General features: G+C 43.6%; 1 protein-coding gene across 11 annotated transcripts in view; it reads right to left on the bottom strand.

Moving 5' to 3' along the window:
* Positions 1–24,271, bottom strand: part of PDCD1LG2 (programmed cell death 1 ligand 2) — a 186,730-nt gene that overhangs the window by 5,788 nt on the left and 156,671 nt on the right. For all 11 annotated transcript variants that reach the window (XM_029613797.1, XM_029613789.1, XM_029613821.1 and 8 more), the window contains 2 exons: positions 21,561–21,695; positions 17,838–17,888 (listed from right to left, as the gene is read on the bottom strand). In XM_029613797.1, coding sequence (XP_029469657.1) covers positions 17,838–17,888; positions 21,561–21,695 — 186 coding nt within the window. The remainder of the gene's footprint in view (positions 1–17,837; positions 17,889–21,560; positions 21,696–24,271) is intronic.

Genomic DNA, 24,271 nt, shown 5'->3' with positions numbered 1-24,271 from the left:
TGTTGTAAGCAAATGATTTCCCATCTTTGCACAAAAGATCCATTTCTTACACAAGCCCTCCACCTCTGGCAGTCAGCACCCTCTGCTCCTAGACGATGTTTCTTAGAAAAATTACACTGACGGTGTAAAACATAAAAGGTGAATTTTAAAAGCCCGACACACGCATTAAGCAGGGGATGCACGAATATGCTGGGCTTGCAGGCACAGAGTGGATTTTAAATGCTGTCGAGATAATGAGTGTATTCCCCAGCGTGCGCACATCTCAGAAGTTTGCAAAAAGGGGGCATGGTGTGGGCGTGACCTGGGCAGGGCAAGGCATGGGCATTTCAAGGCGTGAACCTGAGATGTGCGAGTAAATACTTATGTGATCCAGCGCACGCTGAGGCCCCCTGCTGTGTAAAGAAAAGTAGGTAGATCTGTGGATTTTTAAGGGTCGGGGCTAACTGGGGGGAGTAAAGGCCATCAAACTAGGGGGGTTTGGAAGACCTATCTTTTAACTGGGGATGAACTGGTAAAACCGGGAATAGCGCTAGCATGCACCCGATTTATGTGGTAGAAGCGGCATTTGTGCACACATGCATGGACCCACTTAAAATTTGGAACACATGTGCATGCGGACAGGCTATTTTATAACATATCTGTCTCATGTTATAAAATAGCCGTGTCCCTGGGCGCAGGCCAGTGCATGCATGCACATGTGTGCCCAGGCACCAGTTTGAAAGTTACTATCATAATGAATTCTACTGTTTTGTAGCGCACTGTTTATGCGCCACAAGTGCCAGAAATCAATCACAATAGAGGGCACTGCTGACAGTGATGTTACATTGAGTGAGGCATTTCTACCATTACTATTTCACAAACCAGATTACATAAAATATCACACCAATCATTCTTATTTAATTAGCATCTGCATTACAAATCAGCCCAGTGACATCTGTCAATCAGATGCACTAGCTGCATAAGACTAACTCAAGCACTGTGGCAGATGTAACAATTTTCCAGGCCAAACATGGAAAACATTTCTGCATTTCTGATACCTAAATGCAAGAAACCTTCAGCTATGTTGTGCTTTTTATTGCTGCTTGCTGATGTCTTTTTAAAAGGGTTGAGGCAACCTTTTATTCTTGGAAGAGGTATTGTCCTTATATCCGTAGGTGCTTTGAAACTGCACAACAGAGCATCTCTGCACAGAGGTTACGTCAGCATGGATAGTTCCACTTTGCCAATGATTCTGTGAATATAGGACTCAATTGAGAAGATCTGCATGGGGGAATACTGCATGAACTGACCCATGCAAAGACGAAACACTTCAAGCAATAACTGACCAAAAGGAGACTAGACACAATAATGCTAAAAACATATCAAGCAGAATGCCAAGACATGCCAGCTTACACAATGGGGTGGGTCTCTGTACAAAAATACAGATGGAAAGGGCAGGCCCCCCATTGCTCAGGCTGTAGTTCTGTGGAGCCAGGTGTAGCTCCTTCATCCATTAGACTGGTCAGGCCAGGGCATGTAACAGAGACTCAAGGGGGGAGAGAGAAGAGAGTTGGCACTACTTTAGTAGCCTCTTCCAGCTAACAAGCAGCACTGAAGGCACACTCCAGAGAATGCATCCTTATAGCCTTCAGGAGCTCCGGTTGTGACTAGGAGAGGGGCGATCTTAGTCTCCTTCGCGGGACAGACCCTCCCACCGCGGCCTGACGTGTGCACAGCGGGCCTATCAAGACCAAGGCAAGCAGCTTACCTCGCGAGACGCGACCGTTCAGCGATTCAAAAACAAGCGTGCTCCCAGACTGCCTCTGCCGCGACGCAGGAGGACGGAGGGACACCTTCAGGAGCTCCGGTTGTGACTAGGAGAGGGGTGATCTTCGTCTCCTTTGCGGGACAGACCCTCCCACCGCGGCCTGATGTGTGCACAGCTGGCCTATCAAGACCAAGGTAAGCAGCTTACCCTCGCGAGACGCGACCGCTCAGCGATTCAAAAACAAGCGCGCTCCCAGGCGCTGCGCACCGGGCGTCGCGCGCCGAAGGTGCGCGACAAAGGGGCCTGCCCCTTTGTGCGCCCCTTCGTACAGCCCCTTGGAACAGCAAAGGACAACAAAGAAGATCAGCACAAACTTTCCATTACAACCCATCTCTTAAACCTTGCTCTTTTCAATACAACCACCACCACAACAACAAGATCCCAAACAACTCCAAGAATAACGCACCAATATCAGTAAGCATCTCTCTTAATTTTAATGCCACCTCTAATTCCTAATTAATAACCATCAAATCATTCACAACACTCAAACACTCTTACATACACACAAACATACACCAAGAAATTATCTTCCCTTTATACTCATACATACAACTCCATTCAATAACACTCCAACACTCACCTAAACAATCACTAAACTCCCAAAATATTTTCCTCTCCTACACTCATCTAAATTCTTTACAACATGCACATTTATACTATCCCAATCATCCACACACAACGAAAAAAACTTTATTAAAAATCTTAATACTCCCAAACTCCAACAAAAAAGAATTATACCAATCATAACATCATCAATAAACCAACTACTAGGACTTTCACTTCTATCCCTAACCTTACTTAATGGACAATCTCTCCCAAAAAAATCTCATCTCCTTAATGACTATCTAATAGAAACAAATCCAGACTGGTGCGCTATTACAGAATCATGGCTAAAACCTGAAGACACGGCTCTAATTAACCAACTCCCCACAAACATTTACGACATATTCTCTATTCCCAGACATAAAAAAAGAGGTGGAGGTCTACTACTAGCAGCAAAAAAAAAACTAGGTCTAACCATTCAACTAACAAACTCTTCAACCTCCCTGGAATTAGCAATATTCAAATCTAAACACCTTCAAATATGCCTAATATATGCATCCCCAGGAAAACTAGAATCAGACCCATCCCCTTTAATAGAAATAATAGCCAAACACATTAACTCAGACAATCCCGCTATAATAATGGGAGATTTCAACCTCCATGTAGACAAAATTCCTCAATCCTCAAGCTGTAAAACTTTTCTTACCACACTCAAATTTATGGGTTTCAAACAAATCATTAATGACCCGACACATAAAGCAGGTCACACTCTAGATTTAGTTTTCATTAATGAAAACCTCATCTCGACTTCATCTACGAACTGCTCTCCAATCCCTTGGTCGGACCACCGGTTGATCTCTACAACACTAAAATTCATCTAACCCATCAACCAACTAACACAAAAAACTTCAATACAATACAGGAAATTATGCAATGCAGAAACTCTCAGTCAACACCTCTCCTCAGCACTATTCAAATTAAACCTCTCAGATGCTAATTCTGCTACATCATCATGGAACGAAATAACAAAAAATATTGCAGACATGACCTGCCCACTAACCACAAAAACAATCCAATCTAACACGAAAAACAGAAAACCATGGTACACCCCTCAGCTAAGAACACTAAAACAAGAACTTAGAAAAAAAGAACATGCATGGCGTAAAAATCCATCCCCATCTAACCTGGAAACCTACAAAGCTTTCATGCACCGCTACCGGATTTCCATCATACAAACAAAAAGAAATTTTTTCTCACAAAAAATTCACCATTTCATATTTGACCCTAGAGCATTATTCACCATCGTCTCATCTCTCACCAAACCTCCTCCTACCACCATCGCAATCAAGCAGCTACCAAAGCATCAGAACTAGCAAACTACTTCAAGAAAAAAATCTCCGATCTGATCAATCCACTAAAAGCTAAGAATATTCCTATTCCTCCACCAAACCACACCACTTATACTCCACATAACTCAAGCCTGGAATCCTTTGATTTGACATCATCATTAGAAATTGAATCAGTTTTAAAAAAAATAAAACCAGCCTCCCACCCTATAGATTCGATTCCCCCTAACTTACTCATCTCCATTTCGGAAACCATCACCAAACCAATCTCTGATTTGATCAATTGCTCACTAATACAAGGAGTAGTTCCAGACTCATTAAAACTCGCTATTCTAAAACCACTGTTGAAAAAACCAAACCTATCCCCAGACGACCCAGCCAACTATCGTCCAATTGCTAAACTCCCCTTCATCTCTAAAATTCTAGAAAAAATAGTTAATAAACAACTCTCAGAATACTTGGAAGACAATAATATTCTAGCACATTCACAATTCGGCTTTCGAAAATCACGAAACACCGAAGCACTATTAATCTCTTTAACAGACACCATCCTCTGGAACCTTAATAAAAAACAACCAGGCTTACTCATCCTCCTAGACCTATCAGCTGCGTTCGACACGGTAAACCACGCAATTCTCATGGACAGACTAATCGACATCGGAATCAAAGGCACAGTCCTTAACTGGTTCAAGTCTTTCCTGCACAACAGATTCTACAAGGTCAAAATCAACAATTATGAATCACACCCAGTCTGCACATCTCTAGGAGTTCCCCAAGGCTCCTCCCTATCCCCCACCCTTTTCAACATTTATCTTCTTCCACTCTGCCAGCTCCTCTCTAAGCTAAAACTAACATACTACATCTATGCGGATGATGTACAAATTTTCCTACCAATCACAATATCTCTACAAAATACACTAGAATTCTGGAACAAATGCCTCCAATCCATCAACAACCTTCTAATGAGCCTTAACCTAATTCTAAACACCAACAAGACGGAAATACTTTTGATAACACAAGACAATAAACCTACAATGTCCAACTATAACAACAATCAACCACCCTTTTCAGCTCAAGTCCGAAACCTTGGAGTCATCCTAGACAAACAATTAAATCTAAAAAAATTCATTAATAATACCACAAAAGAAGGCTTCTTTAAACTACAAATCCTAAAACGGATTAGACCGCTCCTCTGTTTCCAAGACTATCGCACAGTTCTTCAAGCAATTATCTTCTCAAAAATCGACTACTGTAATTCTCTTCTACTTGGCCTCCCAACTAATACCATTAAACCCTTACAAATGCTCCAAAACGCAACAGCAAGAATTCTATCCAAGACCAAAAAAAGAGAACATATTACACCTGTATTAAAAAATTTACACTGGCTTCCAATTAAATATAGAATCACCTACAAAGTGTTAACTATCATACACAAATCCATACACAACCTCATTCCTCTGGACCTCAATATACCTTTTCAACTGCACATACCATCCAGACCGGTAAGAACAGCATATAGAAACTCTCTCTTCGCTCCACCAATCAAATCCTCTCTAAACAAAAGAGTTTTATCCACAGCAGGCCCAGCAGAATGGAACTCCATACCACCAGAACTAAGACAAGAACAATGCCCAAACACTTTCAAAAAGAGACTAAAAACCTGGCTATTCGAACAAGCATTTGATTAAAGCCAAACAACTACTAGTTTCCTCACTAACATCCATCAGACTTTTTCCCCTCTTATCCTAGTTCACTCCCTTGTTGTAATGTAATTGCATTCTTATATGCTTATTATTGTTTTAATGTAAACCGAAATGATATGTAACTTTGCTACATGAATTGCGGTATATAAAAATGTTAAATAAATAAATAAATAAATAAATAAATAAATAAGAGTTTCCAGAGCCACAGGGTGAAGGATAAAGACTGCTGGGTATAAAATGGGGGGGGGGGAAGACAAAAATTACAGATAGAATACTACTGAAATTTAATTTAGGTTGCACTTAAATGGAAGCAGATACAAGAGGTTAAGTTTGAGTATAAAAAAAAAAAAAGTTCTGTGGTACAGCAATGAGGAAACACTGTTTTTGTTTTTAATTTTCATGGGGGGAAGATTGCCAGGAAACATAATTAAACTGCTGGTAGTTTGTTATAAAAGAGCAGTGTTTGCTGGGGGGAGGAGAGGGTCAAACCCAGAGTCATTCTGAGATTACTACATTGCTCAAAAGTGTGTGACACTGACAGATCCAAGCAGCGATCATATGACATGCAGAAAACTCTTAATACATTCCCATCTACTCAAAAAAGCAGAAGTGAAAACAAAAGCAAAAAAAAAAAAAAGCCCAACATGTACAAGCACTGATTATTGCTCTATTTGTCTTCTGAATCTGATCAGTTCCAAATGATTCTGCCCTTAATAGCTCTGGGAAGCCAGTTACCCCTGTATTAAGTTAGTCCAATAAAAAGCTATTGCCTACAACTTGTTTGTTCCCTTTATTTCTAATGTGCAATTGAGAAACGCTGTGCACAGGTCCTGTATTAGAAATCACTGTGAAAGTATTCCTCTTGCAGTAGGCAAAAAAAATCTGCCTAGGTTGCTGTATGCATCACTCAAAATGTTCTGGGGTCATAACGGTTCAGACACGTATTGAAGCTATGTTTCTGCATGTTTTTTTTAAGATTACATCTTGATTTTTATGGTCTTTTTTATTATCACATCTGCATCCTCACCATATTCTGCACAGATCCTATAAAATCTCAGAAATTAAAGGGTTGGTCCTGATCAGTACTTGGATGGGAGACTCTGAAATCTGGTGGAAGTAATGCTAGTGTCTACCAATACTGAATCAGTGCCCGAAGGCACTGTTAAGAGGGATGTTTTCAAGATGACAAGTTAAACCAAGATCATCATCTCTCTGGGCATTAAAGATTCCCAAGATACTTTTTACAAGAATAAAGATACTAATCCTGATGTAATTTGCTAAATTCCAGATAGACCTATCGGGCTAACTTACCTGGGATGTTAAGCAGCGCAACTGTATATTAGGGATGTGCATATGTTTGCAACGAAATAGGAAATAAAGATGATATTTCCTATTTCGTTGCATTTCAGGGGGCTGGCGAAACGATAGGAAAACCCACAAAATTTCATGTGGTTTTCTTATCGTTTTTTTGGGGGGGGGGCTAGAAAGGGCACATTAAAAAAAAACCCAAAAACCCAAACCCACCCCAACCCTTCCCATTTAATTAATTGCAAACCCCCATCATCCTGACCCCCAAGACTTGCCCGACCCGCCCCCCAAGACTTGCCCGATCCCCCCCCCCCCCCCAAGACTTGCTGAAAGTCCCTGGTGGTCCAGCGGGGGTCCCGGGAGCGATCTCCCGCTCTCGGGCCGTCGGCTGCCAGTAATCAAAATAGCGCGGGTGGCCCTTTGCCCTTACCATGTGACAGGGGCTATCGGTGCCATTGGTCGGCCCCTGTCATGGATGGCCCGGCCATAAATTTATAAACCTATTATAAAATTCACAAATGACTTCAATTTATTGTTCACAGTACTAAGATCTGCAACTGAGTGGACATGTCTGAAGGAGTACAGAAAATGAAAAGTGATTTTAAAAAACTTGAAGAGTGGTCAAAGATTTGGCAGCTGGGATTCAATGCCAAGAAGTACAGAGTCCTGCATCTGGGGTGTGGTAATCCAAAAGAGCTGTGTGTAATGGGGGGTGAAAGACTAATGAGCCTGAAAGGGACCCAGGTGTGATAGTATCTGATGATCTGAAGACGGCAAAGCAATGTGACAAGGTGATAGCTAAAGCCAGTAAGAAAATGGAGGTGGTGATGCGCTTGTACAGGTTCTTGGTGAGGCCTCACCTGGAGTATTGTGTTCGGTTCTGGAGCCCTTATCTCAAAAGGGATGGAAACAGGATGGAGGCAGTCCAGAGAAGGGCTACCAACGTGTGTGGGGTCAGTATCAGAAGACTTATGGGGAGAGACTGAAGGATATGAATATGTATACCCTGGAATAGAGGAAGCACAGAGGTGATATGATACAGACATTCAGATATCTGAAAGGTTTTAATGATGTTGGAAAGAATTCAGTAGAACTAGGGGTCACAAAATGAAACTTCAGGGGGAACATCTCAGAACCAACGTCAGAAAATATTTCTTCATGGAGAGGGTGGTGGATGCCTGGAATGCCCTCCTGGAGGAGGTGGTGAAAACCAAAACAGTGAAAGAATTCAAAACTGGATGGGATGAATACTGTGGATCCCTAAAGGCTAAAGGATGGAAAAGAAGAAAAGACTGCATGGAGTAACTTGCTGGTGTGGCGATTACTACCCTTCAGCCAATACGCCTTGATACTGTCGATGCAACTCCATCATTGCTCTCTGCTTCAATGGCAGGGGGGAAAAGGGGAATTTGATTCATACAGTGACCAACATAGGCCCCAACTTATACAGTCTGGGAAAACAAGTATAAGGATAACTTTCTGGTGCAGCAGTTACTGTCCTAAACCAATAAACCTTGATACTGTTGATGCAATTCTAACATTGCTTTCTGCTTCAGTGGCAAGCATAATGGGGAATTGGATTCAAACACCAAGCAACGAGGACCCTGTCTTTTACAGTGTGGGAAACTGATAAGAATGGGGTAACCTACAGGGCACAGAAAATATTACCATAAGCTTACTGGGCAAACTGAAAGGACCATTTGGTCCTTTTCTGCTGTCATTTCTGTTTCTATGTATTCATCTGACTGTCTGGAAAACATTCATTCTGTAAGTATAGATTACTGTGGCAACCTGACTTTTCATAAATCACCAGAAAAGATAGGAGGAGAAGACGTCAGCCATCTCGCAGAGCTTTTACCCTCTTTTAGAGACCCGCAATATCATAAGTCAGAAAAACCTTCTTCCCATCCAAAATATTAATTAAAAAAAAAAAGATTTTTCATTAGAAAAGTGTTGCCATTTATCCTCTTGCTAGACAAGCATGAATATTAGCAGGAAAACATGGCAGAAAAATGTTCATAAATAAAAGCCAGACTTAGCTTCATAAAGTCCCACAGAGATGTTTCAAAAAGAGGGAAATATTTTGTCCATTAAACATGATGTTAGGAAAGTTCAGCACAGGTTCTGACATGGCCAACGTTTCACCATACAACTGCTTCGTCGGGGATCTCAAATTGATATTTGAACTTGCTCTCCATAGTAATCTGTAACAGGGTCTCTGAAAGAGGGTAAAAGGTCTGTCACATGGCTGAAATCTTTTCCTCCTATCTTTTCTGATGTTTAATAATCAAATAGCTTGTTTCTATATAATAGGAGAATTAGTGAAATTTACGTGGTCTGTTCATTATGGGTTCTTTTGTATTTTTTTTTTTACTTCTTTTGTCCTCTTTGTAACTAGATTAACTTGACTTTTCAGCCAATGTATTTCCTAATTTTTTAAAGGTTTTATTTTGTCCTGTAATAGTAATATCGATTTTCACAGCCATCTTTGTTTGACCACCAGGCTTATGTCAAGGCCCCGCCTTTAGGAAGTCATCAAGCACCAGGAAATGCCTTCTCCATTATTACTAACTCGACAATTGGCAATGTGACTTGGGAAGTTGATAAGGAAATGGATGTCAGAAACCTGGTTTAAAAGATAGGATTCTCTTTCTAGAAGCAGCTGGGACAGCTGTTTGGAGGTAAAGCTCCTTGTGCAGATCCCAAAGGTCCTTCCTCTTATTTTATGCCAGAATCACTCCCTGCCATCTTGTTGCACATGCAATGGCTGGGTAATTACACTCTGCCGAGTGAGTGCATCATTTGTGGTTCATTTCTATAGAGTCATAGATTGTAAAGCCATTGGGCAGAAAAGCGCACGCGCACACACACACACACACACACACACATATATAAAACTGGTTTTCCTTAACTTGAAAATGTATGCACAAGAGTTAATAAAAATTGTCACTGTAAGCTTTAGATGATTTTGAATATCACACTTGCAGGAGGGTTAGTGGGGTTATCGCAACTAAACAATTAATAATGTTAAGAACTGTAATGAATGCTGGGGAGTTTGCAGGCGAGTCCCTTAACAAAGTGGCTCTTACTTTGCATTGGGGAAGATTAAAAGTGACACCACTTGTTTGAATCTGTATTGCCCAAATACTTGCCTGTGAAAGAAGATAGGGAGCACATGACAAGAAGGCTGCTGGTTTGCTTTGACAGATGTAATGATTGTTAGCACTGAGGTAGAAGTTAGGAAGCCGAAGCTCGTATCAGCTAGGCAAAGTGATGATTCTCGTTGCACTTTACATTGTGCAAGACTCTTTTCTCCTCCCCCCCCCCCTTTTTTTTTTTTCCAAAGGTACTTTCATTATATTGCAAAGTATTATATGAAATTACTGCCTGATGTGAAATGTGTCTTTTTTGTTTATAAAGGGCTCACCTTAGCTAAGTCAAAGGGGTAGAGGATAAAGAGGAGAATCCTACTATGAATATTATTTAGGGAATCTGCTAGTAGATTAGCCCTGCCTCAGCCTCTTACTGAGAGCATCTCAGTCCAGGCAATTCTACCCTGTAGCAGCCCTCTTGCCAGGAATCCGGTTGATCCAGCCTCGCCTACCGGGGAAGTAGCAGCGTCATCAACCACAACTCGCTACAAAGTAACAAAGTGCTACAGTGCTGCACCAGGTAACGCTGAAAATCAGCCTTCACTCAGCTTAATGGGAGGGCTGACCCCACTCTAGAATGCCTCTGTCTCATCAACAGGTCTATCCAGTAAAGTGCGGCCGGTTTACCCCGCTCCTAACCCACTCCTAACCCGCTCCTAACCTGCGTTAGCCCTTCCTGCGATCCCGAATCCCCTTTATCCTACTCCTACCGTGTCCTAAAATCCCCGGGCAACCCCTTCCGCACGCGGCATGTATATTGCATGCAAACGAGCGAATTGGCTATTCCCTAGCAACCCGCACCCCGACTACCGCTATCTTTCCCTGCCGTTTTGCCGCGCGTTTAACCTGCTAACTTACCGCCTACCCTTACCCCTGCGGTAGAGGCAGGGGTAAGGGTAGATGGCAAGCTTTCCCCCAGCCCCCGCTCACCTGCCCCGGCCGTGATCATGGGTGCCGGTCTCCGGGGCAGTCCTCTCCCCTCCTCCCGAAGCAAAAAAAAACGTAAAAGCAAAAAGTAAGTTGCTTCGCCGCTTCTGTCAGTGTCTCTTCTTCCCTCCTCCCTCCGGGAGGAGGGAAGAAGAGACACTGACAGAAGCTCAAGACGTGACCGCTCAAGACATGACGTCACCACGCGTCATGTCTTGAGCGGCCAATTGCATGCACAGGGGCCGCTTTCCCCCGTGCTGGCATCCATCTTCCCCAGGAGGCAGGGGAGCCACGATGCGTTCTTCCTGATGGCCGGACGGCTGCAAAAAAAAGTAAGTCGCGCAGCGGGAGACAGGAGAGGTCCGATCGGGGCTGCAAAAAGTAAGTTGCTTCGCCGCGTCAGTGTCTCTTCTTCCCTCCTCCCGAAGCAGGGCGTGAAAAGCAGCCTTGCTCCGGGAGGAGGGAAGAAGAGACACTGACAGTGTGAAGCGGCGAAGCAACTTACTTTTTGCACCCCAAGTCGCTTCGCCGCTTCGTACTGCCAGTCCCTTCTCCCCTCCTCCCGGAGCAAGGCTGCTTTTCGCGCCCTCCTTCGGGAGGAGGGGAGGGGGGACTGGCAGTCCCGACTTCCTGGTATCTGTCATTTCAAATGACATTTGAAATGACAGATACCAGCGTGGCGTGAAGCGTTAGGCCCGCGCACCCAGGATACTGTATAGGCGCTCTATCCAGTAAAATGGGTTGCGCGGGCCTAACGCTTCACGGACGCGGTTTACATTTACATAAAATTATTGTCCAGGATCGAGCGGTAGGTGAGCTGCACTGTGCGTGCGGCAACCGCAGGTGCGCCGGGCACTAACGCAGCTCTTCCTACCGCTCGGTACTGGATAGACCTGCAAGTTAGCTGTATAACTCCTCAGCCAGATAAAATGTTATCTGGCCAACTCGGAGCCATTCAGAGTGATGGGATTTCTAAATCTCGCCATTTGCTTGGCTTAAGTCTGGTTCCAATGGAAATTTGGCCAAGAAATGAGAAGATTTTTTTTAGTTACTCAGACACCATGTGTTATGCTGATGTTACTGAAAAGGCACAAGGTGCTATGCACAGTCATGAGAGTGCTGGAAAGAAACACTGCAAAGTGTTTTATGAACCCTAGAGTTCTTTTAAGATGGCACTTGAACTTGGCAAACGCAAGATGCCAGTTAGTTAGAAATGAGACCTGAGGTCATGCAGAGGTAAAGTGTAGCACCGTACCTGCATGGAACGAGAATTTGACCGAAGGGATATTTAGTGGATCCCTGACGACTCTTACAGAGGGAGCAGCTGATTGCTTGTTCTCATTAACGTACGGATCTTCTTTGTTTGAACATTTCCTCACGGACATGACGACTTGTGGGCTTGGGAAGAGGAAAAGTCTGCAAGCTTTACTCTGGAAAGGTTCTGACGTGGCAAAGTGCTTCGCAAAAAAAATCTCTACTTTTCTCCCCATGGTAAGTAGTGTGTGTGTGTGTGTGTATATATATATATAAAATCTGGATCAATCTGTCCTGAAATTCTGCAGCCAGTTGGCAACAAAGTAGCTAAGGAAGAAATGAGACCAGCGCTGCAGCATAAGCAGGTTGCAAAAACAGACAGCAAGCCCTTTTTGAAGGAAGTGCTATTCCTCCTCCTCCTCTTTCTCCCGTGAACTGCCGGTTCTCAGCGCACATGCACATGTCCAAAAGCTGGCAAGAGAAGGGAAGAGCAGCCCTGCCTGAGAGAAGTGTGTCCTGCCTGCATTCCCTGCCCTCTGCTTGTGCTGTGATAGCCATGTTGTACTGTGCTACTTATACAGCCTGAAAAGGGAAGGTGGAGACAAAGCTGGAGGTGCTGAGGGAGGGAAGCAGGAGAACCAGAGAGGGAGCAAGAAAGAAATGAAGACAGAGACTAGGAGGAGCAAAGGAGATAGAGCAGTGGGAAAGGGGTAGCATGAGAGGGATGGAGAGCTGGGGGAGGAAGGAAGCAAGAGAGATTGTGGCAGTGATGTGCAGGATGGGAGCTCTTGATTACAAACACAGTAGCGAGAACTCCTTGATCAGAAATTGGTAAGGACCCAGGAAACAACAAGGAAGACGATCTATCAAAGCCGTGAGGTAAACAGAATGGGGCAGATTTTAAAAGGGTTACGCACGTATATTATGCACGTAACCCCCGAAAACCCGCTCCTGCGCAAGCCCCGGGACGCGCATATGTCCTGGGGCTTTGAAAAAGGGGCGGTCTGGGGATGGGGCGGGGGCGGGGGCAGGACCGAGGCCTCCGGCACAGCGGCCATGCAGGGTGATCACACGCCGGCAGCTGGCCGGCGCGCGCAAGTTACACCTGCCAGAGGCAGGCGTAAAAAACAAAACAAAGGTAGGGGGGATTTAGGTAGGGCTGGGGGGGTGGATTAGATAGGGGAAGGGAGGGGAAGGTGGGGGGGGGGGGGAGTGGAAGGAAAGTTTCCTCCAAGGCTGCTCCGATTTCCGAGCGGCCTCGGAGGGAACGGGGAAAGCCATTGGGGCTCCCCTAGGGCTCGGCACATGCAAGGTACACAAGTGTGCACCCCCTTGCGTGCACTGACCCCGGATTTTATAACATGCGTGCAGCTGCGCGCACATGTTATAAAATCGGGCATAGATTTGTGCAAATCGGGTTGCGAGCACAAATCTATGCCCGCGCATAGATACTAAAATCTGGCCCAATAGGAATAGATCTCAAGTCCTTAAAAATTGTTTGTTATTATAGAAGCAAATTGCTCAATTATAGTCCGACTCTGGCCGAGGTTTGCCACATAAAATGGGCTGCTTCAGGGGCTGTATGAGTATTATATCAGTCATAAACTATCCTGCAGGACATGGTAGTTGGTATCCCGATCAAATAACGCTGTGATCTTTACTGTATATGAGCTCCTGTCAGATCCGTCGTCCATTCTAGGATTATGAAATTGCTGGTGGAATAGGTGTACACTTAGTGTAAAATGCACATTTTATCTATAGTTTCTCTAACAAATACAGGAAAATATACAGCCAGGTTGCCTTGTGATGTGCCTTGTAATGCGCCACTAAAGTATATCACTAGGGTGTATACCTATTCCACCAGCAATTTCATAATCCTAGAATGGACGACAGATCTGACAGGAGCTCATATACAGTAAAGATCACAGCGTTATTTGATCAGGATACCAATAGATGGTTGCTAACCACCAGGTCCTGCAGGATAGTTTATGACTGATATAGTGCTCATACAGCCCTGAAGCAGCCCATTTTATGTGGCGAAACTCAGCCGGAGTCGGGCTATGATTGAGTAATTTGCTTCTATAATAATAAAGATTTTCTGAGGACTTGAGATCTATTCCTATTCTGTTTACCTCAGAAGTTGGTAAGAAAGCACTAGATGGAGGAGGTGAAAGCAAGACTGAGGAAGGACTGGGAGGGGTGAAACATGAAAGAGATGGGAGGGTGTCAGACAGGATGAGAGAGAAGGTCAGATTGCTGACAATAAGAGAAGAAGAGGACCAGCTTTCCCAGTCAGGCCCAATATTTAGTAAATCCCAAACAACAGGACTTCCAAAATATCCTAGGTTTTAGAATATCCAGAAAGAATATGTTTATTTATTTATTTGTTTGTTTTTCTATACCGATGTTCATCATACATATCACACCGGTTTACAGAGTAGTGGAGGGTCTATCGGTGTAGACTTCCTGATTTGCATTGGAGCTTTGCTAGCTTATTGGGCTTTGTGACATTATGTATCATTATACTTTGCACAGTGAACTTAGTAGCTTCTTACAATGAGGTCAGTAACTGTTTACAATAAAATTTGTAGCTTTTTACAATGAGTTTTCTAACATTATGTGTCATTATACAGTGTATAGTGGGTTTAGTGGCTTTTTTAGTGGTGAATAAAACAGAAAATGTCATAATGCCTCTGTATCGCTCCATGGTGAGACTGCACCTTGAATACTGTGTACAATTCTGGTCGCCGCATCTCAAGAAAGATATAATTGCGATGGAGAAGGTACAGAGAAGGGCTACCAAAATGATAAGGGGAATGGAACAGCTCCCCTATGAGGAAAGACTAAAGAGGTTAGGACTTTTCAGCTTGGAGAAGAGATGGCTGAGGGGGGATATGATAGAGGTGTTTAAAATCACAAGAGGTCTAGAACTGGTAGATGTGAATCGGTTATTTACTCTTTCGGATAATAAAAAGACTAGGGGGCACTCCATGTAGTTAACATATGGCTCATTTAAAACTAATCGGAGAAAGTTCTTTTTCACTCAATGCACAATTAAACTCTGGAATTTGTTGCCAGAGGATGTGGTTAGTGCAGTTAGTATAGCTGTGTTTAAAAAAGGATTGGATAAGTTATTGGAGGAGAAGTCCATTACCTGCTATTAATTGAGTTGACTTAGAAAATAGCCACTGCTATTACTAGCAACAGTAACATGGGGTAGACTTAGTTTTTGGGTACTTGCCAGGTTCTTATGGCCTGGATTGGCCCCTATTGGAAACAGGATGCTGGGCTTGATGGACCCTTGGTCTGACCCAGTATGGCATGTTCTTATGTTCTTATGCTCTTATGTTCCTATGAATTCATGCAGGTTGCTATTAAAATTATTTCTTTTATTATTATAGGTTGATAAAATACTTACATTTTTATATTGTTCCATGTTTTTTCACAAAGGCTTGTTTGACTTTTGGATGAAGAAGTTCAGGGATACATTGTGCCAGCCCCTGCTTCACACACCCATGCATTGAGGTACTACCAATTTCTTATCAAGGGGCTCTCGCCATCTCTCTGAGACTTAGTGAAATACTTGGGTTTGGGGTTTTTTTTTCAATAAAATAATTAGAGAGATTCCTGGGAGTCCCCAGGATGGAAGCCTCTTTGGGCATATCAGTGTTCCCAAACTTGGATGCTTCACTTCCGGGGTCAGCTGGGGCTGGGGATGCTGGGTGAGGGGGAAGCGATGATGGTGGTCGTGTGAGGGAGTCATAGTCCTTCCTGAATGGTGACACCTAGTGGCTAAATTTAGGACCCATAATTGCAAAGTTGCAGAAGGAACCCTGGTGTACAGCTCCTTGGCCCAGGATCATCACTGCAATGACTGGACTAAAAGTAATGGGGCGGATTTTAAGAGCCCTGCGCGCATAAATCCTTCCAGATTTACGCACGCAGGGCACTCGCACGCGTAAGTCCCGGGGCTTCGTAAAAGGGGCGGGAGGGGGCGTGTCTGGGGTGTGTCTGAAGACCGGGGGTGTGTCCTGGGGCGTGTCCGGGGTCAGGGGGCAGTCCGAGGCGGGTCCGGGGGCGTGGCAAGGCTTCGGGGGTGGGCCGGGAGGGCAGTCCCAAGTCCCCTGGCACTGCGGCCTGTGCCGGGGGCTGACGAGGCGGGGCGCACAAGTTACGCCTGCTTCAAGCAGGCGTAACTTGTACAACAAAGGTGGGGGGGGGGATTTAGGTAGGGCTGGGGGGTGGGTTAGATAGGGGAAGGGAGGGGAAGGTGGGGGAATGCGGAGGGAACAGAGGCAGCCTGCGCGGCTCGGTGCGCGCAGGCTGCCGATTTTGCACAGCCTTGCGCACGCCGACCCTGGATTTTAAAAGATACGCGCGTTGCCGCGCGTATCTTTTAAAATCTGGCTTACTTTTGTTCATGCGCGCGTATTTTTTTAAGATCTACCCCAATGTGTGTGTGTGTGTGTGTGTGTGTGTGGTGGTGGTGGGGATATGAAATAAGAGAATAATACCGGGTAATTGTTAATGAGGGCTCATGGTGCCAGATCCAAACCCTGATTTCCATTGCGCGGGAAGCCCCAAATAGTAGGAGGAATCTACTGAGTCAAAAAAAAAAAAAATGTGAAAGAGGCAACTTCAACCAAAAGGATTCAAAATACAGGCCCAAGAGGAGAAGACAGCCCTTGGAATTCAAGCTAGTTTCTCCATTATTTGGAGTCTAATTCATGCCAATTGAACTTTAAGATTTTTGCTCGTGTGTGCTGTTTCAGCTCCTCACACAAAATTATTGCTGAACACTCAGACAGCATCTGCATGATAGTTTGAGCAGGAAACTGGATTGCAGCTGGAATTGCAGAGGAGTATATATATATACCCGTGGGTATATAATGCTGCACTTGAGCTCTATATGCTCACATGTCTCATTTCTGGCTTTTTTGAAGAGGCCGGTTTGAAGTGTGTTCGCTATAAACTCTGGAGTTCATTAACGAGAGCACACACCCTCTACAGTGTTACTTTCCAGCACTCACTTGTCTGTGCATAGCACCTCTTTATTTGATTTCTATTCTGCTTTGTCAAGCACTTCAAAGCAGATTACATTCAGGTACTGAAGGTATTTCCCTAACCCCAGAGGGCATACACTCAAGGGCCTCATTTACTAACTATGTTTCCCATAGACATAGAATAGTCCTCAGTAAATGAGGTCCTAAGTTTTTTTGCATCTGAGGCAAAAGAAGGTAAAGTGACTTGCCCAGGATCATAAGCAACAGCAGGGGATTTGAATCCTGGCTTCTCTGGTTTGCAGGCTGCTCTTCCACTCTTACCTGCTCTAGAAAATCCGCATAATATATAGCGTTTTTGGATGGTCAAAAATCTTTATTTCACAAAGTTTGCATCTCAAGCATTTATGTCACCTCCTCTGCCAGTCCCAGTATTTTAAGCAATTCTTTGTTCTCCAGTCAGGTGCTAACTCTTTGAAAGCTGAGTGACTCTGTAGGCATTAGGTAAATATGTACTTGGGTTAACAGTCAACTTCAGGTCATCAGGGACAGATTGAACCAATTCTAGCTTCTTCTCATTGGACGCATGGGTTTGCAATTCTAATTTCCCTAAGAAAAGCAAGATTAAACGTCTATATCTACAGTGGGACAGCGTGTAAAACCAGCACTAACTCAGTGTATCCCACAGCTATCTGTAAAATTATTATCTACAGACTGGCCAACTATTCTAGTTGCACAGTGGAAGTTCTGCCAAAAACTAAGAACTCTACAAAATAATACAATACCATCATACTTACAATTTTCTTCTTTTGTCAAGAAAACATCATTGACAGTTTCTTGATTCATCTCTTTAAAAAAAAGAAATGTAATTTATTTAAAATGGCATACATATATTTAAGGTGAGATGTTAGTATAAAAGGAAATCTCAAGATCAAATGGGGGTTAAATAGGGAATTTCTAATTTTAAGTAATACAGCAGATAGTTGAGCATTTATTCATTCAGAAATATCTATAGCTCAATAAAACAATACATTTACTACAGCATAAAGATTTAATATCCGGAATTTGAGGAAAGTAGTAGGTATTGAGAGAGGAAGAGACAGGGAACTGGAAGCAAAATGGTTTGTTTAGAAATTAGAGCCTCAGCTATCTGTAACTCACAAGGATTAATTTTATGCCTATGCTGTCAAAATACCTGGATGACAATGTAACACAATGGGCTACACAGAAGCCAAGTATACATTGGGTCAAACTCGGTTATTCAGAAGTCATAGGGAACAGATGATTTTCTGTCAGGTTAGGCTGTGGTACTCAATAGCAAAGTTATCCAGATATCTCAGGCTAACCTTCTCAAGTCCCACAAATATCTATTGCTCTCATCTTCTGATGGATGAATAATTAGCAAAGCTATGGGCACTGGGCAGAGGTTTATAATCAGGCTTCCAATAAGCTGGAGCAGCCGGCACAAAGCACCCTCTGTTTGTAATCATAACATCAGTGAGGTGGTAGATGTCTCAGATAACAGCCTTATTAGTTTTGGCGGCTGTTTGGTTTAATACAAACCTTGGCGACCAGGTAGGGAAGAGGTCGTGGGTGTTGGATTAAGTGTGGGACGTGTTAGGTTCAAAGAAGACGACAAAGCCTTGAAAAGCCTACCAGGGGAGGGAGTGAAAAACAGTACAACAGAGCTTAAATGTACGTGGGGCAGTGGCAGGAACAGGATGAAAAGTTCAGTAAAAGACATGTGATGGCTTTAGCACGGGAAGCTATATGCTATGCTCACTTACTCAAAGTAGTAGGGAACTAGAGAGGAAGACAACTGGGCAGAGTGGATATATCCATTGGTCCTTACCTGTTATTATCTAATATATTGTAATGCATCCTCTTTAAGAAGATTATGGCTATTTTATTTAATTAATTTTATATTATGCTTTTCAGCACTTCGAAGCGGATTACATTCAGATACTGTGGGATCTGTAAACCTCTGGAGGTACAGTAGCATTCTCGAATTCTACTAAAATAAGCAACCACAGTTTTAGCCAAGGGAAAAGAGAAAATGTGAGAAAAGGAAAACATACTCAGGCCAATGCAATACCAGGCGCAAAAAAACATGCGTCTAAACTGGGCGCATTTTTTTTTCCAATGCGGGCACATGCCCTTTTCCTGGGTACCCGATGCAGTATGCAAATGAGGTGCCAGGGTGAAAAGTAAGCGCTAGGGATAAATTGTGCATCCCTAGCATATCCATGGCATTGGGCACCCAGGAGATGTGCTGTGCATTGGTTAGGAAAAGGGATGCCACGGGTTAGGAAAGCAGATACTTGTAAATTGAGCATCTGTTTTCCTAACCTGACTGCCGTCAACAGTTTTTTTCCATGCTGTTTCCTGTGGTTCCTCCTACTTAGTATTGGGACGATACTTTTCTGTGGTTTCTCCTACTCAGATTTGGAATCACGGAACAGCAGCATTTTTGGCTTTTTTTGTGGCAGCTTGGAGCGCATGAAGACTTAACACAAGCTCTGGGCTGGCGTTAATTTTTGCTTGCTAAAACATGCACGTCAGGCGCATGGTGTTTTTTGCATCAGGGTAATAGCTAATAGCCTCATCTACATGGTATTTACATATGATAAGTGCTATTAGCTATGTGCTGGTTTGGACACGTGTTTTGGATGCGCTAATACCATTATTGCATTGGGAGTTATTGTAGCACATCCAAATCGCATGTCCAGCCCTGTGACAAGCTGTGCACTAGCCTGAGCTCACTGTATTGCAACGGCCTGTCTGTTTTCAATTAGTCTCTAATTAATGATTGCAGTTGTGAGTCTACTTAGTCTTTTTGATGTATATTTTGGGCTTATTGCTACTGTTGTGTTGATGTTTTTAACTTATTCAATAGTAGAGGTTGTTTTTTTTTTTTTACTCTACTGGGTCTGTTTATGTTTTCAAGAGTTTTATGATGTTTTAACTGAATCCAGTGGGTGCTATAATACTGTATCTGTATTTTTAGGGATTTTAGGTATTGATCGTCAGAACTGTTTTATAGAATTGTAATTTTGTTAGGTTATAAAATTATTGCAGTTGCTGCCTCTTACTTGGGATGCCAGTGGTAATCAGGAAAGTGACATATATAAATGGAGACAACTTCTGTCTTATAGGCCAGAACCAGTAGGCCATGCAGGGCAGTTGCCTTATTAATCTTAGCACCAACAAGGAAGGAGTGAGGATTGGAAAGCCAAGGAAACAGGAAGTATCTATCTATCTATAAAGAGAAAAAGGCCATTAAAGAATCACAGGAATTGCTAAATAATAGCAGGAGCTATAACAGGAAATTAAGGAGAGTATCTTCTCCCACCCGCTGTTCTGTCTCTACCAAGTAGAGAATCTACATTTCACATCCTGCTGATAACCCAGTGCCAAAAAACAGTGCCTGTTCAAACTAGGAGTGTGCACTGAACGTTTCATCATCTGATTTATCTTTTTTGTGCTTTGTGGGTTTTTTTTCTTTTGTTTTCTCTGCTGATTTTTTCATTTCTTTAAAATTAAACAAAACGAAATAAAAAACAAAAAACCAAATCAAAAGAAAAAAACCTGTCAGGTCCCACCCCCCCCTTCCCCCTTTGCTAAAGGCTCAGTGCTGGCCCCTTGGCCTAGCCCATACTCCCCCCCATTGCCCTCACACAACCACCACCCTAATCACCACAGCATCCTTTGTTGGAACGTGGAAAGAGGATGAGTCACCTGGCCTTTACCGACTGGCTGGCCTCTACTTCTGAGACCACCTCAGGAAATGACTTCTCTGTCCAAGTTAATGGTGCCAATCCAGTCACTCCAGCCTGGGAGGGGCTTCTCCTTCTCTTGCAATTTGGCGTGCCACTGCACAGGGGCAGTGGAATGCTATTTTGGTTGGGGGGGGGAGGCCAAACAAGCCATCCAAGTTTTGCTTCTTGGCTCTATCCCCTCTGGCATCCCCTTGCCCCCTTTCTCCCGGACCCCTACATCTCCCTGCCCATCATCATTCACCCTACCCCCTTCCTCCTGGCTCCCAGCCAACAGAAAAGCCTTGCTCCAGTCCAGGCCCTCTCTCCTCCACACCAGCTGCAACCTTCAGGCTGGCAGATGATGGCAGGAAGCAGTAGGGGAGGAGGCGCTGGCTTCTTGGCCAAGCAGTGGATGAAATAGTGATGGCAGCGGCTCTGTGCAGATACAGCACTCATGCCTCTCCCACATTCTTTGCTATGGCTGCGCCAGCCAGTGCCGAAATGCTGCCAGAGGTGTGGAGCCTCCAGTTTGATTCCCTGCCAAAAGCTGGTTGGACCTATCCCTTTCCGCTGCCCATGCCACTGCTCAAAAATATCATCATAGATCCAAAATGAAAAATAATTTAAAAAAAACTCTGCCACTTATGGATTTAAATCCTCTCAAATTTCAAACAAATTAAAGGACTATCTGGGTATAAATAAAAAAAAGAGAGAGAGAAAAATATCTACTTTGCTTAACAAATCTAGATAGTGGATACTCACTCTTTCCGGTGCAGACACGCAACAAAGATTTCCTCTTTACAAAGCAGATTGCAGAAAACAAAACGATGGGGACTATGCAGGTTGAAATAGTGAGTAAGAGAAGAGATCTTTGCACATCTGAGGGCTCCTCTTCAGCTGGAAAAAGAAATACATTGCACGTGGCAGTGGTAAGAGTTAGCACAGTAATGGCAGTGCAGAGAATACTTTGCTTCAGATGGACAAATGCAGAGTGCACCACAAGCTGAAGGCCTGAAGTCGCAGCGTGAGCAAGTGCGCTGCGGCTCCCAGATCTCATCCTGGTATGCATTAACAGCTGGTGTCCCACGAGACCCTCCCAGTTTCAGCCACTTTTTAAAAATATTTACATCAGCCCTATCTGCAAATTATTGGCAGGGCTTGGTGTTCATTACCAACTATCCACAGATGATATGCAGTTCTTCTTTCCAGGAAACCTCTGCTTTTTACAATCTACCTGAATGCTATTAAATGTTGGTTGAAGAGTAATAAACTGTCCTTAAATATCTCAACAACTAAGTTGCCACTTTGAGCAGGTTCCCTCCACTGAAACTCCCCCTAGAAGTTTTGTTTTTGATAATTGTGGCCTAGGTAAAAAAAAATCTGGAAGGCAAGCTTGAGTCAGAGCTCTCATTCCATACACAAATTAAGGAAAGCATGAAAGTGCATGTTTTAAATTGAGACTCTCATGCAAATTAAAACCATATTTGAATGCACACGACTTCAGAACTGTCCTACAGTCACTCATATTGTCCAAACTCGATTACTGCAACTTAATCCGGCTCGGTCTTCCCATGCCTGCCCTAAAAGGAGTGCAAATGGTTCAGAACTCTGCCGCATGAATACTGATTGGCTCTTCTCGTCATGAACATATCACCCCCAGTATTACAGTCGCTTCACTGGCTTCCAGTCTAGTGGCAAACAAAGTTGAAAATTCTAACTCTAATCCATAAAGCACTAAGCAACAACGCCCCATCATGCATTAGTTCTCTTCTGAAGACATGCAGACCAACGAAGGACTTTCCCAGAAATACCTGATTGGAATAAACAGTACAGTAGCATTCTGTGGTTCATGGAATCAAAGGCTGCGGAGATGTCAAGTAACACCAATAGATAACTGGTCCCTGAATCAAAGCCTCATCAAATAATGTCAAGGCCAGATAATAATAGGGTCTTGGTGCTATGTTGTGGTCAGTTTCCAGATTAGTGGCTATCTAGGATATTATGCTCATCCTAAAATTCTTGTAGTTGTTTATGAACAATTATTTCAACAACTTTTGCAACAAATGGAATTGATGAAATTCAGCAAAAAGGCTGAAAATTCTGGAGGGGCAATTCTGCTCACTTCAAGTACCTTTCCCATCACAAGCTGGAGCTGTACCATAGCTTGCCCCAGCCTCTCCTCCTCCTCCCCCCCACCTCTCTCCTCCAGCAGTGCATGCACCCGACAACATGCTGCAGACTGCCCACACTACTCTCTGCTCCCCTGATCCTGAATCTACCCTGGATGGAGCAAAAGAGTCACTAATAATTATAAATAAAGAAATCAACCCCCCCCCACCCAATTTTCTGCATGCAAAATACAAAGCAGGCAACTACAACACTGGTTCCCCCAGACTAAGTGAAAATGGAGCTTTGCAGTTCTGGGAGTGGAGGTGCAATACTTGTTTTTTCATCCTGAGTTATTTTCCCTTGCTGATTCCACGTTCCTTCCCCCACCCATGATTCCCAGCACGTGGGCTCCTTTCCAATCCACGTCTTCTTTTTTGTTTGGTTTTTAGCATGACCTCCTGAAGTTCAGGTGAAGAATCCAAGAAGAAATGGAGGGGCTCCCTCCCAGGGATAAAAAAACAAACAAACTGATCCCCATCACCTCAAACGGGCCGATACAGTAAAGTGCGCTAATACAGTAAAGTGCGCAATGTTAGCCCATGTTTGGCTGCGCGTTTTCGACGCCCTATTTTTACCCCTTATACAGTAAGGGGTAATAGCGCATCGAAAACGCATGGCCAATCCCCTTCCCCCCCGAAACTAATAGCGCCCGCAACATGCAAATGCGTGTTGATGGGCCTATTAGTCATTCCCGCGCGATACAGAAAGCAAAATGTGCAGCCAAGCCGCACATTTTACTTTCAGAAATTAACGCCTGATAGGCAGAGGCACCCGGCAGGGATGTCCACTATCCCCCTTGCTCTTTGCGCTGTTTCTCGAACCATTCGCATCCCGAGTGCGGGCTTCACAGGCTATACAAGGGATACAGCTGGGCACTTCCAATTATAAACTATCACTATTTGCTGACGGCATTATATTTTTACCTTAGCTGACCCAAGGACTTCTTTGCACGGAGTGGAGCAAGAACTGATGTCATTTAGCAACGTCTCTGGGTTTAAAGTGAATTTTGACAAATTCGAACTATTAAATATTAACTTGGCGGACCGTGAGATTAAAAGTATTGCCAGACATTTTCCCTTCCACTGGGCCAAAAAATCTTTGAAATATTTCGGCATACATTTAAATTCTAATCTTGAAGGGCTATTTTCCCTTAATTACACACCCTTAATGCGAAAGATAGACAGAGATCTGGATACATGGTACAGAGGCTCCTTTACATGGTTTGGATGAGTAGCCATAGCCATTATCAAAATTAACGTACTACCTAGGTTTCTATACTTGTTCTCTACACTACCAGTCTTTCT

This window comes from Rhinatrema bivittatum, chromosome 1 (assembly GCF_901001135.1).
Source record: "Rhinatrema bivittatum chromosome 1, aRhiBiv1.1, whole genome shotgun sequence".
Taxonomy (NCBI): Eukaryota; Metazoa; Chordata; class Amphibia; order Gymnophiona; family Rhinatrematidae; genus Rhinatrema; species Rhinatrema bivittatum.
Note: the sequence above shows the minus strand (reverse complement) of the source record. Positions and strands in the feature narration are given on the sequence as shown.